The 15,346-nt window shown below is 42.6% G+C and overlaps 1 protein-coding gene across 14 annotated transcripts in view; it reads left to right on the forward strand.

Moving 5' to 3' along the window:
• ARHGEF3 (Rho guanine nucleotide exchange factor 3) overlaps positions 1 to 15,346 on the forward strand; it is a 353,777-nt gene that overhangs the window by 180,091 nt on the left and 158,340 nt on the right. For all 14 annotated transcript variants that reach the window (XM_064274347.1, XM_064274349.1, XM_023547600.2 and 11 more), the window contains one exon: positions 12,018 to 12,080. In XM_064274347.1, coding sequence (XP_064130417.1) covers positions 12,018 to 12,080 — 63 coding nt within the window. The remainder of the gene's footprint in view (positions 1 to 12,017; positions 12,081 to 15,346) is intronic.

The raw sequence follows: 15,346 nt of genomic DNA on the forward strand, positions 1-15,346 counted from the left end.
ATAAATTCAGCTGGGTACTGTCATGCACAAGGAGCACATCTGGGTCAGAGGGATGAAGTTGGGCAGTCTAAGTTGATTGCTTTTATGGAGTAATGTTCTAGAAATTAAGCATTTTTACCTGGACATTCCCTAAACTATATGGGTAATATTTTTGTTGTTAAGGGCTTCAAATTATTCCATCGGTAAAAGTTTTTATTAAGTGGAGGTTCAATATATTATTAAAAATAAGTGAATAAACAAAAGAGGGTCAGGGAAGCACCAGTGATAATAGCCTGCCACAGACCAAGGATTGATTAATTCAATTCAGTGCACCTGAGATCCAGTAGGAACAAGATAAAATAATTATAGTAATTATTAAAAAACCCAGAAAAAAATGCTGTGGTTAATTCGATTTTGTGCCTCTTATCACATCCCATTGTTGAAAATCTTTGTAAACAGGAGCCCCTTCTCGCATCTTTGATCAGTGGTTTTTCTGGGACAGTTTTTCGGAAGATATACTTGCTAGCCCTCTCAGCTCCTTTTCTCCCCATCTCTCAGCCCTGGAAACATGAGTTTTCTGTTTTCTCTGCTGCTGCTCTGGCCTTCAACATTTTGGAGGGAAAAGTGGTCTATAAATGTTTGTTGAAGAAAGAGTGAATCTGGTGCTCACTGGTTTTCAGGGCTTGTGGTGGCACAGGCAGACTGGCTGGGTCTTCCCCTCTTCCTCATTGTTTTAGGTGCAGCCCTTTTGCTTGGTTGGCCATTTTTGCCTTCCCATGGGAGAGGAAGTCCTTTCCTTGGCCAAGAATATGTTATCTCCGCTTCCAGACAAGCTGTTGCTGTTGTTAGTTGCCATCAGTTTGGCTCCGACGCACGGTGACCTTATGTATAACAGAACAGAATGTTGCCCAGTTCTGTGCCATCTTCATGATTGTTGGTATGTTTGAGTCCCTCGCTTCAGCCATTGTATCAGTCCACTTCATTGAGGGTTTCCCTCATCTTCACTGACCCTCTACTTTACCAAAGATGCTGCCCTTTTCTAGCCATTGGTATTTCCTGATGATGTGTCCAAAGTGAGTGAGTCCAAGTCTCACCATTCTTGCTTCTAAGGAACATTCTGGTTGTCTTTCTTCTAAGACTGATTTGTTCCTTCTTTTGGCAGTCCATGGTATAATCAGTATTCTTCTCCAGCACCAAGTTCAAACGCATCAGTTCTTCTGCCTTCCTTTTTTTATTATTGAACTCCAAATAAGCTAGGGGCTGGGTATTCTATGACTAAAGTCAATAATAGAAGCTTCCCCTAGTTTGCCAAAATAAGTTAATGGGTAGTTTGTATATTTTAAGTGTTTCCTCCATATTTTTTTCTTCTGGTGCTTGTATCACTTGTTACTGCTATTGCTGCTACTGCAACTAATGATAGTTAATATCTGAGCAGTTACTGTGTGCCAGGCATGGTGCTGGGGTTTTTACCCAACCTGATGTATTTACCCCTTACCCCAAGCCTTGGAGATAGGTACTATTTAAAAAAAAAAAATGTCATTGAGTTGATTCCAATTCATAGTGACCCTATAGGACAGAGTAGAACTGCCCCATAGGGTTTCAAAGGCTGTAATCTTTATGGAAGCAGATTACTATTAGTATCCCCATTTTATAGATGAGGAAACTGAGGTTCAGAGAGATGAAGTGATGTGCTTCTAGTTCTACTACAAATAATTGGCGTAACTAGGGTGTGAACCCACCAAGTGTGACTCCAGAGCCTACCTAGCATCTTCCAAGTAGTTATGGTAGCTGAGCACAAAATTGCGTATTCTGTTGTTTAAATTTATTTTACCACTAGTTCAGACAGCACCATGATTTCCATGTTCTCTGCCCCATAAGCACACGGGAGAGAGTCTATTCAAAAGGATCCTGGTTCCTGAGTGCTGTAAAAGGGAGGGCAATTTAAAAACGGGGAGAAGAAAAACCAAAACAGCAGTGCATTAAGAATGGAGTAGGGCCCCCTCTCAGTCCTCCTGCTCATCCCTGAAGAGGCAGGGCTTTGAACCAGTTTTAACCGGCTCAGTCATGGCCTATGAAGCGAAGCCTGAACAGACCGAAATTTTTACAATTTGGGTGATCCTGAACAATAACCAGAACGGGAGAAATTATGGGCTGAAGCCCTGGAATAGAAGATTTGGAAGAGGTGCAGCGAGGCCTTTCAGAAGCCTGATGTGTAAAATTGGATTATTGGCCGGACTGTGGAGAGCAACACACATTCAGAGCAGTACGGTCGGCCACCATCTTTGAGTGGGACACTGTTGTTTCCAGCTCTGCTCAAAATCCAACAGGCAAGAGATTTGGTTGCTATGCAACACATACAGTGCCCTTGTTTTCTAAGAGGGAGATCAGGTTTCTAGCAGGGCTTCAACCCTTAATATTTCCTGTTTCTAGTTATCATTCCAGTTTGCTCGAATTTCAAACATTCGGATCTGTTCCGGTTTTGCTTCCTCAGCCATGACTGAACCAGGAAGAACCGGTTCAAAGCCCTGTGGAAAGACTGGAGAGAAACAAAACGTGGATCCTCTCCCTGCTCAAACATGAGTTTAGCAAGTCAAATTCCAGCCAAGGGCAAGTACAAGAACACTAAATCCTTTTGCTAATCTCACCCCCCAAAGAAGCGCAGATGAAAGGCCAAGGCATCAAAGCCTCTGAAACCACCAAAGCTGTTTGCCAGCAAAGAGATAAATCAAAAAGGTTTGAGATCTGGTTTGAATTTAATAATTACAAATGACTAATCAGGGACCATTTGCTGCCAAGTTGGGAGCTGCACTCCTTCCATCAGTGTGATTCTGCTCCTCTGGTCACCTGGTTATTAAATAGAAGAGCCCTGTGATTAAATAACAGGGCTGTTCTGACACTAATCAGTTCAATCTGCCCACTTAAAATTAAGTCAGCCTTTGCATTTGCCCTCCTCTCCATGAAAGAAGTGGGAACGGCACACTGCAAACGTGGCTGAAGGTACCCAGTGAGCTTCAGTTTATAACTCTGCATGACCTGGGCAATTAGAAAAGAGTCAGGCCTACACCCCAGGTCTCTTGACCACCATCCTGCAGCATCCCCCATCCCTAATACCCACCCTGCTTATCTCTCAAGGTTGAATAACAAGAAAACAGTAGTGGTAGAGTAGTACTAGTAATTATGGTAATAACCACAATAGCAACAATGTTGTTATATTGTTAGTTGCTGTCAAGTTGACTCTGATTCATGGTGACCCCAAGTATAACAGAAGGAAACACTGCCTGCTCCTGCGCCATCTTCATGATCATTGGCATGTTTGAGTCCATTGTTTTGGCTATTGTGCCAGTCCATCTCATCAAGGGTTTCCCTCACCTTTGCCTTCCACTTTATCAATATAATGACAGTTATAGCTGTCCCGTTTTTAAAAAATCTCTTGCCATATGCCTGGCCCTGTTCTAAATATTTATATATATATTTTTTTATTCCTTGAAATAACCTTATGATGGAGAAACCAAGGCTCAGAGAAGTGTTTTACAGACATGAATATATTCTGCACCTAGAACTTGCCTGGGACATAGTAGATCCTTGATAAGTATCTGTGGAGTGAATAAGGGGAAAGAGAATTAACTTGTCCAAGATCACGTACAAGTAGCAAGCGGTGGAGCTGGGTTTTAAACTCAGATATGTCTCATGCGTGCTCTTTATTTCCTTGAGATAGTGTAGATAAATGCTTTCTGAGCCTTTTTAAGATTGTTTTAAAGCAATATGTGTTTTAAAACAATATTAAAGGAGAAATAGTATTGAATGGCAGAAAGAGCAGTAGTTCAGAGTCAAGGCTCTCCAGTACTTATTTACTTTGTGGTCTTGAGTGAGTCACTGAAGCCTTGCTGAGCTTCAGCACCCCCTGTGTGAAACAAACGCAACATTGCTTAAACTGGATTATGTTTTTTGTTGTTGTTGTTGTGATCCATAAGGGTTATTTATTGTTGTTGTTGAGCATATGCACAGCAGAACAATTTCCGCGTGTACAGTTCAGTGACATTGATGACATTCTTCAAGTTGTGCAACCATCTCCACCCTCCTTTTCCAGATCATCCATCCCCCGTTAACGTACACTCACTGCCCCTAAGCTTCCTATGCAAATTTCGAGTTGCCGTTGTCAAGTTGATTGACCTGGGTTATATTATTAGTGGAATTCAGTTGCCACGGAGGCAATTCAGACTCCTCACACAGTCATGCGTGTCAGAGTGTAACTGTGCTCCAAGGGGTTTTCAAAGGTTGATTTTTCAGGAGTAAATCACAAGGCCTTTCTTTTGAGGTGCCTCTGGGTAGACTTCAATCTCCAACCTTTCAGTTAGCCTCAACCGTTGTGGAGCGGCCTGTTAAACTGTGAGCAGAATGCCTGCCTCACACCAGGTGCCCAGGCCCTGTGTTTACTTCCCTCTGCTTGTGGAGTGAGAGGCACCTGGTGATTCTTGTATAAAGACAGCTCCAGAGGATCCCAAGATTTGGAGATGGAAAGAATGGAAGCCAGGCCAGGTAAGGATAAGATGTTGGGAGTCAGCTATTTTGAGAACAGATCAGCTCAGGATAGGATCCCTGCTCTTCACAGAGACCCTGACCCAGATCAGCATCAGTTCGTGGACCATTTACTGATGAGATTGAGATGTCTGCCTTGTGCTATCATAAGGCAGGCAAGCCTGAAAGAAGATAGCCGAAGAGTGTCCTGGAGACAATGATACATTGTGAAAATGGATGGAAAGGAAGAAAAGTGAAGGCTTAAAGTCGAGACAGCAGGGTGATCAGTAATGAGTCTCAGGCGGAAATGACCACGATTCATCCAGAGATAACCCTAGCTTCATCAGACCTTGCATCCAAACACAGTGAAGGTCTTTGCTCTGTTGCAAATTAACAAGGTGACTTCCTGCTCTGGATGGTCATCCTTTGGTTTGAGAAGCATGGAAGAGTCTTTCTAGCAGCCAAGCACTTCTAGAAAGTCTCACCATCAAATATATAGGACTAAGGAATCAGATATTATACCCTGGCATATTGTTCCCATAGATTGCTCTCTGCCTTTCAACACCCTCCCCCACCCCAGATGGGACATAGGTATTCAAACAAAGAATTAGGGTGCCTATTAGGCTCATCTGTGGTTTGGTTCAGAGTCCCTGGTGGTACAAACAGTTAACACACTTGGCTGCTACCCAAAAGGTTGGAGGTTTGAGTCCACCCAGAGGCTCCTGAGAAGAAAGGCTTGGATATCTACTTCTGAAAAACCAGCCATCGAAAACTTTGTGGAGCGTGGTTCTACTCTGACACACGTGGGGTTGCCACGAATCAGAATCGACTTGATGGCAGCTGGGAGCAGCAGTGTTTGGTTCAGCTAGCTCTTTCCTTTCAATGTGCAGTATTCTGAATCTTGGATTGCATGCTCCTAAAGCACAGGGGCTGAGTCCTGTGCTATTGCCCTGAGCAGTGTATGGATAGATCGGTTGGCTATGGATGTACCTCACCCTTGGAAAGATCTGACGTTCCTTCTTGCAGGAGAGTGGAAACCACCGATGCCCCACTTGAACCAATGTCTCAACAGCTGTGATTTCCTTTAGTGTGTGTATACATTTTAAGGAAAATAAATGTCCCTAATGGTAATATAAGCCCTGGTGGCACAGTGGTTAAGAGCTCAGTTGTTAACCAAGAGGTCAACAATTCGAATCTACCAGCTAAAAAAAAAGCTACTCCTTGGAAACTCTATGGGGCAGTTCTTCTCTGTCCTGGATGGTCACTATGAGTCGGACTGACTAGACAGCAGCGGGTTTGGCTTTTTTGGTTTAACGGTAAGAAAAAAATCTCTTGTTTGAAAAGTGAGAATCTTCACTTGAACTTGCAGGTTTTAAGTAGCTAAGGAAATTTGAGGTTGAAGAATTTCAGCCTTCAGTGACTGTAGCTTTTGAGATTTTGATTTAATCTTGGCAGCCAGGTGGTTAGTGGAAGGAAAGGGTGTTACCTCAAGAACACTGGCCTCCTTTATTCATTCTTTCTTTTAGTCACCATTCAGAAATTACTCCTTGACCTACCACCTGGTACGGGGCACTGGCGTTTGAAGTTAGGTGCTCCAGTCAGAGAGCGTAGACTAAAGCGGAATTGCTGGGCTCACCCAAGGCACTTTGTTTTCATGGTGAAAAGGGAAGTGGGCTGTGCCTTCGCTTCAGTGAATTTGACAAAAATGACAGGGTGGGTTCATGGTTTCTCAAGATGTCTGGGAACCTGTCAGACCAAGTATGTAAATGCAGGCAGTTCACATATAGTATCCTTCCTGCCTAGGGAGCTCCCCTCCCCAAGAAAACCTGTCAGTGGTTTCTGATGCATGAGAGGAAGTACAGGTAGTCCCTGACTTATGATGGGTTTGAGTTATGATGAACCACGCTTATGACCGTCAATTTTTTCAGGATTTGTGTATTTTTATGTATGTATTAAAATATATCTGTAAGTTTATAGGAAACCCTGGTATGTAATGGTTAAGAGCTAGGTCTGCTAACCAAAAGGTCGGCAGTTCGAATCCACCAGGTGCTCCTTGGAAACTCTATGGGGCAGTTCTGCTCTGTCCTATAGGGTCACTATGAGTCAGAATTGACTCGAAGGCAACAGGTTTGGTTTGGGTTTTTTTTGGTAACTTTATATGTAATGTTTCCAATCTGCAAAGACAAATAAAGATCAGATTTATAAAGATTATGTAATAATAAAAACAAAAATGAGGGCATTCGATTTAGGTTAGAATCGACTTAGAACGGAGTTGTTGGAACAGGACTCTGTTGTAAGTCGAGGACTACCTGTAAAATGGCAGTGACTTGGCTTGTTTTCTAGTCTACTTGATAGCAGGAAGTAATAATTCTTAAAATTAGAAAAAAAAACCACAAAAAATAAACTAGTCTAGGCAGGTGTGCTGTGGTCTTCAAGGCCAATGCTCTAGTAAATAAAAATTATAAAAGTGTTCCTGAATTCCTCAGGCTTTACTCTTTCTTAGACCTTCTATGCAGCTATGATTGTAGACTCTGAGACAGGACGGCATGGTGGGAAAGCACAGAGCTTGGAGCGAGACAGGCCTGGGTTTGAGTCCAGGCTCTGCCACTTGCTAATTATGGAACCTCGGACAAGTCCCTGCCCCTCTCTAGCCTCTGTCTCCTCCTCTGTAAAATGGTGATGACCCCTTAAAGCATAGGTCACATTCTGTAATTTTTTGTTTTCTTGTTTACTCCCGATTAGTGGGCAGGGAGCAGGCTTGTCTCATTCAAGCCAGTACCCAGGCCCCAGCACAGTGAATGGTGCTCAGTGAATAGATTGAATGAACAAATGACCAAGGAACACTTTGTGACACTTTTGCTGTGGGCCCAGAGTTTAATCTTCCAGCTGTTTCTTTGTGGCTGGCAGTGGTTAGTCTCCACCCCTAGGTAATATATGTAATGAAAGTGGAAAAGAAAATCCCACTCTGATAATCCACCCAGCTTTTATTTTGTAAAATGTGTGGACTTCTTAAGGAGATCATTCTATCCCAGATAAACTGGCTTGGGCTTAATTAAAAGGGGAACTGGAGGACATTTATCTTCTGGATTAAAAGTATGTTGCAGGAACTGGGCTGGGGCCCAACACTGGGTGATGTGATGTGTGGGTCTGGAGGGAACTACGTGCCTATGAGGAGAAAGCCTTTTCCTCTCATTCCTTTTCCTTCACCAGTGTGGGCTTCTAGTGGTGGTTGTTGTTATTTGCCATCCAGTCAGCTTCGACTCATGGACGTCCTGTGCACAACAGAATGAAACATTGCCTGCTATTGTGCCATGTTCATGATCGTAGGTATACCAAGTCTATCATTGTGGCTACTGTATTTTGAGTGCCTTCCAACCTAAGGGGCTCATCTTTCAGCACCATATTGGATAATATTCTGTTGTGATTCATACAGTTTTCATAGGCTAAACTTTGGAAGTGGGATGCCAGGCCTTTCTTAATAGTCTATCTTAGTCTGGAAGATCTGCTGAAACCTGTCCACCATGAATGACTCTGCTGTTATTTGAAATCACTTCCAGTGTCATGGCAACACGCAAGCCTCCACAGCATGACAAACGGACAGAGAGGTGGTTGCTCTAGGGGTAACAGACTACTATTAAAAATGTCACATTGACAGCGTCACTGAGCCCTACGAATGGAATTGGGATGCCATAAACTTCTGTAATTTGATGATACAAGGAGCAGCATATATCTGCGTCACTTACAGCTTGGGTATAAGTAACAGGAGCTACCATTTATTGTGCACCAGGCCTTGTTCTATGAGCGTCACAACCTGGTAGGCATTATTTCCACTTCACAGATAACATCCCAGGGCCTCAGCTTCTTCATGTCACTTGCCAAGATCTCAGATACAATATGGTACCCTCTCAGGGCAAGAGAAGCTGAACTCAGGAAGGACATGGGCGGCCATGGGCAGCAGGATGCTGACACAGCCCCTGCCCACTCCAGCTTTTAGCAACTCCCAGTGGATTGTAACATTCTCCCAATTGCCGTGCATGTCATCCTTCTCAATACAGACGCCATCAGACATTCCCAATGGCAAGTGAGACAGAGCCTATTTGCCACACATGCTTTAAATGGTGCATGTGAAGGGTTTGCCCTAGGAGTTAGAACCCTGGATCCAGAATGTTACACTGGACCTAGGTAACTTTCAGCCAGTTGTTTAACTCCCCAGCCTCAGCTTATTTACCCATAGACTGGAACTATCCCTTGCCATACTACTAACCAGTTGTGGTCGAGTTGATTCTAACTCAGGACAACTGCATCTGTATCACAATAGAACTGTGATCAGCACGGTTTTCAGTGGCTGATTTTTCAGAGGTAGATTACCAGGGTTTCCTTTTGAGGTGCTGTTGGGTGGACTCGAACAGCCAACCTTTCGGTTAGCAGCCGACCACTTAACCATTTACAATGCTCAAGGACTTTGTTTTTTTGATTTTTTAGTCATGCCATAGGGGAAAGTTTACAGAGAAAATCAGTTTTTCGTTCAAAAATTTATATACAAATTGTTTCATGACGTTGGTTGCAATCCCTAAAATGTGTCAGCACTCCTCCCCTTTCCACCCTGGGTTCTCCGTGTCCATTTGTCCAGTTTTCCTGCCCCTTCCTGCCTTTTTCGTCTTTGCTTTGGGGCAGGTATTGCCCATTTGGTCTCGTGTACTTGGTTGATCTAAGGAGCATGTTCCTCATGTGTGTTATTGTTTGTTTTATAGGTTTGTCTGATCTTTGCCTGAAAGGTGGACTTCAGGAACAGCTTCAGTTCAGAGTTAGATGGGTGTCTGGGGGCCATGGTCTCGGGGGTCCTTCCGGTCTCTGTCAGATCAAGGGCTCTTTCCTTATCCCTTCCCATACTTGCCTTAAGAGATCACCATATAAATGTAAGCTGGTGACTTGTCCTCTCTGACACCACAGTGCCATTTTTAATTGCATCTGGGTGATGAATCCACAGGGTCAAGACCCTGGATAAACATGAGGTATCCTGAAAAGTAGCAAGGTGTGTGCAGTGGCCATCAGCATCCCCTCCCCACAAAACCCCTAAGTGGAGCATTTGACTCCCTTCGTCACTCCCTAAAAATCACTTGGCAAGCTTGTTAAGATGTGAGATTCCTGGGCACCTTCCCAGTATGGCTAATTTTTCATCTCTAGGGCTGTCAGCTGGCATCGACAGTTTGAATTTTTCCTCAGGTGATTCCACTGAAGACTGAACATTGTACCACTGCTCTAATGGAATAATATATTGAACCTTGAGATTCTAAATAGGTAGCTGGCTATGCAGAAAGACCCCAGTCCCTTCCCCGTCTCCATCTGTCAAACTCTTATTCATCCTTCACACCTATCAAAATGCCCCACCCTTTGGGGATATTTCTGCAGTCTCCACCAAGGTCAAACTAATTACTGCATCCCTGTGCTTTCAGTGTTTGTTAACCCATGTTTTTGAGCACCTACTGCATACCAGGCACTCCACTAAGTTATTAAAGCATTACTGTATTTACTCCTCCGTCTTTGAGAATTGGAAACCCTGGTGGCGAAGTGGTTAAGTGCTACGGCTACTAACCAAAAGGTCAGCAGTTTGAATCCACCAGGTGCTCCTTGGAAACTCTATGGGGCAGTTGCAGTCCGTCCTATAGAGTTGCTGTGAGTCGGAATCAACTCGATGGCAATGGGTTTGGTTTGGTTTTTGGTTTTCTTTGAAAATAGAAACTAATGTCATCATCTCTACTTTAGAATTGAGAAAGAGGTGACTCGGAGAAGGGAAGTCACTTTCTCTAGGACTAAGTGGCCAAGGGGGATCTTACTGCGTTCTAGTTAATTGTCTTAAGGTCTGTTGTTCTGACCTGAATGTGAGTTCCTGATCACAAGTGTTGGTGTCCAGCTAATCTTTGCATTCCCAGGAGCAAACACAGGGCGTGGTGCATAGTGGGTGCTCAACAAATATTTGGTGAATTGAAGTGAAGAAACGATACAATAATTATAGTAACTGGACAATAAGGGACCGTTCTGGTTGCTGCCCAGTCTCTGCTTTTGATTAAGCTTACCATCTCAGGATTCTTTTTTTTTTTTTTTTAATTTTTTTTTTTTTATTGTAGTTTAGATGAAGGTTTACAGAACAAACTAGTTTCTCATCAGTTAGTACACGTTGTTCTATGACATTGGCTAATAACCCCACAACATGTGAACACTCTCCCTTCTCAACCTTGGGTTCCCTATTACCAGCTTTCCTGTCCCTTCCTGGCTCCTAGTCCTTATCCAAGGGCTGGTGTGCCCCTTTAGTCTCATTTTGTTTTATGGACCTGTCTAATCTTTGGCTGAAGGGTGACCCTCAGGAGTGACTTCGTTACTGAGCTAAAAGGGGTCTGGGGGGGCATACCCTTGGGGTTTCTCCAGTCTCTGTCAGCCCAGTAAGTCTGGTCTTTTTTTGTGACCATCTCAGGATTCTGATGGAGGAAGAAGAGGTGGACTTCTTTGAGGGTGAACACTCCAGATGTTTCTGGACTCCCCTGTCGCCCCATGCCTGTGATTCTGGTCCATTGGTAGCTTTTTGTCAAATAGCATCAGGAGACTTAGCAAGTCACATATTACCAAAAAAAAAAACCAAACCCACTGCCGTCAAGATAATTCTGACTCATAGTGACCCTATAGGACAGAGTAGAACTGCCTCATAGGGTTTCCAAGACTGTAATCTTGACAGAAGCAGACTGCCGCATCTTTCTCCTACAGAGTGACTGGTTGGTTCGAACTCCTGACTTTTTGGTTAGTAGCTGAATTCTTAACCACTGTACCACCAGGGCTCCTAGGTCACGGATGAGGGACTTAGTAAATACTTGCCTGGTTGAGTTAGGATGTGGAAGAAAAGGTGAATGCATCTTTTGATGAGCTTTATTGTGGTTGTAGGAGGAGTTTCTTTTTATAAAGAAAAAAAATATTTCATGTAAACATATTTTATATATATTTTTCCACATCTAAGCAGGCAAAAGTTCCCTGGTCATAAGGTATTTTCAGTTTGAGTAATGACTTTTCTGAGTCCCAGCTTTTATGGCTGTGAAATAGAAAAGTTAGAGAAAAAGATATCTAAGATTCTTTCTTAGCATTCTGGTTCTGCATTTTCATCAGAACCTTGGACGAGGTTTCAAGCAAATTTTAATTTTTCAAGTACAAAAGAGCTCTAAAAAATGGAATATCTCTAACTAGTCAGAATCTGAAATTTGTGTTTAAATTTCCAGGACTTGATATATGGAGGCATCTAGAAAAAAGGAAACACAAAAAGAAATAAGCCATAGCAGCATGAATAACAAATACTGACTCTCAGAGCTTAATAGTTTTCTGTAATATCTCAGATTTTCTTGGAATTGTTCATTTGTGTAGCTTGGTTAAAGGTTTTGGGTAACATGGTAGAAATGAAAAGGATTGCATGTGCTGTTTGATTGTTTTTTTCTTTCTTTAATCAAAGCCATATTCCCTGTTTACATTCGAACTTTGTTTTGCAGCGGAAACGGAAGCAGAGCGCCCAGGATGAAGATGCCATTAGCCTGTGTAGTCTCGACATAAGCGTAAGTACAGTGCGTTCCGCCTCCCCCCGCCCCCGCCCTCGTTTAGAATGTCTCTCATCTCTGAGCATTTGTTAGTACGTATGCTATGGGCTTTAAGTGGGTTTCCAAGATCTGACCGTGCAAGTTGTGATAGGGCAGAAAACTTTGAACAAAAGAACATTTCATTTCACAGAAGGGAGCTACGTGGCCAGCTTAGCCTTCCAAGCTAACTTGTTTATTGTCTATGTCTTTTCTCTCATAAAATGAGTTATGAATTCAGTGCACCTGGGTAGACTCTAGATCAACCCCACTGTTTTAGAGCCCAGTTCAAGAAGATGGGCCAGATGTTAACTCCCTTTTGGGGACGCTTAGCAGGTTGACCCCACTCAAGCATCTGGATGGCCCAAAGGCCAGAAGAGGTCTTCAACAGCTTAGCAGAGTGATGTTGGCATCAACACATTCTAGTTTGAAGTAGAATTCTCACACTTACTGTTTCTGTGACACCTTTCTCTGCCTCTGTTTCCTCACCTGGAAAATTGGGTTGAAAAGATTAACCTAACAGAGTTTTCATGCAGATTAAATAACAGGATAAAAGTGAGAATACCACACACATTTTCTGGTGCATACTAGGCACCCACCAAATGTTAGTCTCATAGTTTTTTTTTTTTTTTTCTTTAAAAGCATAAATTTCCACATTTGTGCATATTAATTTGGGAAAAACATGGATAAGAATAAACATGTTCTTCACCCTATTTCAGCAATGGTTTGGATGCTCAGCTGGTCCCAAGCATTGTGCCAGACTATATACTTACATTATATATCCATGGTCCTCACAATGACACATTTTAGAGAGGAGGATAACAAGGCTCAGAGATGTTAGAAAAACTTGCTCAGTATCATACAGCTTAATGGTTTTTACATACAGAGAATAAATGATTTTAGCAACAAACAAACAAACATAAGTTTCCAAAAGATACTTAAGTGATCAGGTAGTTGAATGCTTGTACTGATAGAGATTTTAAAAAAAAAAGTTTTCTTGCATTTTTCAGGCCATCCTTGATGCTTAATTTCAGCAGTTTTCTTTGCCTGGCATCCGTGCCCCTGTATTGATATAATTGGCAAGTCTGCTAGGGCCTCTGATGCCCCCATTATCCAGAGTGGGGGCCTCAGACTCTCCCTGGGATCCCCAAGTCTCTTAGTCTTTTATGCTTCCTTGGAATTTAACCATTGCTTGTGGTGGATCCTTCTAATAGACCCTGGTCTCTCTCCCCTCCAGAGACCACGAAAGCCACTGGTATGAGATGAGAAGGCCCCTACGCTTACATTTAAGAACTGAGTCCTGGTCTTAGTCCTGCCTCTAAGAGTGTTGTAACCTTGGGCAAGTTACTTTTCCTCTCTGAGCCTCAATTTCCTCATCTGTTAATCAGAAGGGGGTGGGGATCAGGTCTTCCAAAACCAGTGTGAAAAACTGAAACTTCATTGAATATAGATTATTGGGTTTTCAACTGATGACATTTATTTATCAGTATAAACAATGCCGTTTTAGTTATTTTAATTATTGTAGGGTTCTATGATGCCAACAGCCATGGTGGAGCGAGCCCGAGCTGGTATCCAGTTAATGTACTTGAGCATCTTTATTTCACCAGCTGGTGCTTGTCTGTTCCAGTCTTTGGGCCACAATTTTGATGGAATTGGGCTAGTTTACTAGATTACCGTGATTGTTTCTGTTGTTAGGTGCCGTTGAGTTGGTTCCAACTCATAGCGACCCTATGTACAACAGAACGAAACATGGCCCAGCCCTGCACCATCCTCAAAATCGTTGCTATGTTTCAGCCCATTGTTGCAGCCACTGTATCAATCCATCTTGTTAAGAGTCTTCCTCTTTTTCACTGACCCTCTACCAAGCATGATGTCCTTTTCCAGGGATTGATCCATGCTGATAACATGTCCAAAGTATGTAAGACAAAGTCTCGTCACCCTCACTTCTAAGAAGGCGAATTTCTCTCAAGACAGATTTGTGTGTTCTTCTTCACCAGCACCATAATTCAAATTCTTCGATCTTCCTTAGTCATTGTTCAGCTTTCACATGCATATGAGGTGGTTGAAAATACCATGGATTGGGTCAGGTACACCTTAGTCCTAAAGTGACATCTTTGCTTTTTAACTTTAAAGAAGTCTTTTGCAGCAGATTTGCCCAGTGCAATACATCATTTGATTTCTTGGTGTCTGCTTCCATGGGCATTGATTGTGGATGCAACTAAACTGAAATCCTTGACAACTTCAATATTTTCTCCGTTTATCATAATATTACTTATTGGTCCAGTTGTGAGGATCTTTGTTTTCCTTATGTTGAGGTGTAATCCATACTGAGGGCTGTAATCTTTGATCTTCATCAGTAAGTGCTTCAAGTCCTCTTCGCTTTCAGCAAGCAAGGTTGTGTCATCTGCATAACACCGATTGTTAATGAGTCTTCCTTCGATCCTGATGCTGCTTTCTTCTTCATATAGTCCAGGTTCTCGGATTATTTCCTCAGCACACAGATTGAATAAGTATGGTGAAAGGGTACAACCCTAATGCACACCTTTTCTGATTTGAAGCCACTTACTATCACCTTGGAAACCCTGGTGGCGTAGTGGTTAAGTGCTACAGCTGCTAGCCAAAGGGTTGGCAGTTCAAATCCGCCAGGCGCTCTTTGGAAACCCTATGGGGCAGTTCTACTCGGAATCGACTCGACGGCACTGGATTTGGTTTGGTTTGGTTACTATCACCTTGTTCTGTTGGAATGACTGCCTTTTGGTCTATGTACAGTTTCTGCATGAGCACAATTAAGTGTTCTAGAATTCCCATTCTTTGCAATGTTATTCATAATTTGTTATGATCCACATAGTTGAATGCCTTTGCATAGTCAATAAAACACAGGTAAACATCTTTCTGATATCCTTTAGCCAGGATCCGTCTGACATCAGCAACGACATCCCTCGTTCCATGTCCTCTTCTGAATCCTGCTTGGATTTCTGGCTGTTTCCTGTTGATGTACTACTGCAACAATTTTTTAATTATCTTTTGTAAAATTTTATTTGTTTGTGATATTAATGATACTGTTTGATAATTTCCACTTTCTGATGGATCACCTTTCTTTGGAATAGGCACAAATATGGATCTCTTCCAGTTGATTGGCCATGTAGCTGTCTCCCAAATTTCTTGGCATAGATGAGTCAATGCTTCTAGCATTGCATCAGTTTGTTGAAACATGTCAATTGGTATTCCATCAATTCCTGGACCCTTGT

The sequence above is a fragment of the Loxodonta africana genome, chromosome 22, assembly GCF_030014295.1.
Source record: "Loxodonta africana isolate mLoxAfr1 chromosome 22, mLoxAfr1.hap2, whole genome shotgun sequence".
Lineage (NCBI taxonomy): Eukaryota > Metazoa > Chordata > Mammalia > Proboscidea > Elephantidae > Loxodonta > Loxodonta africana.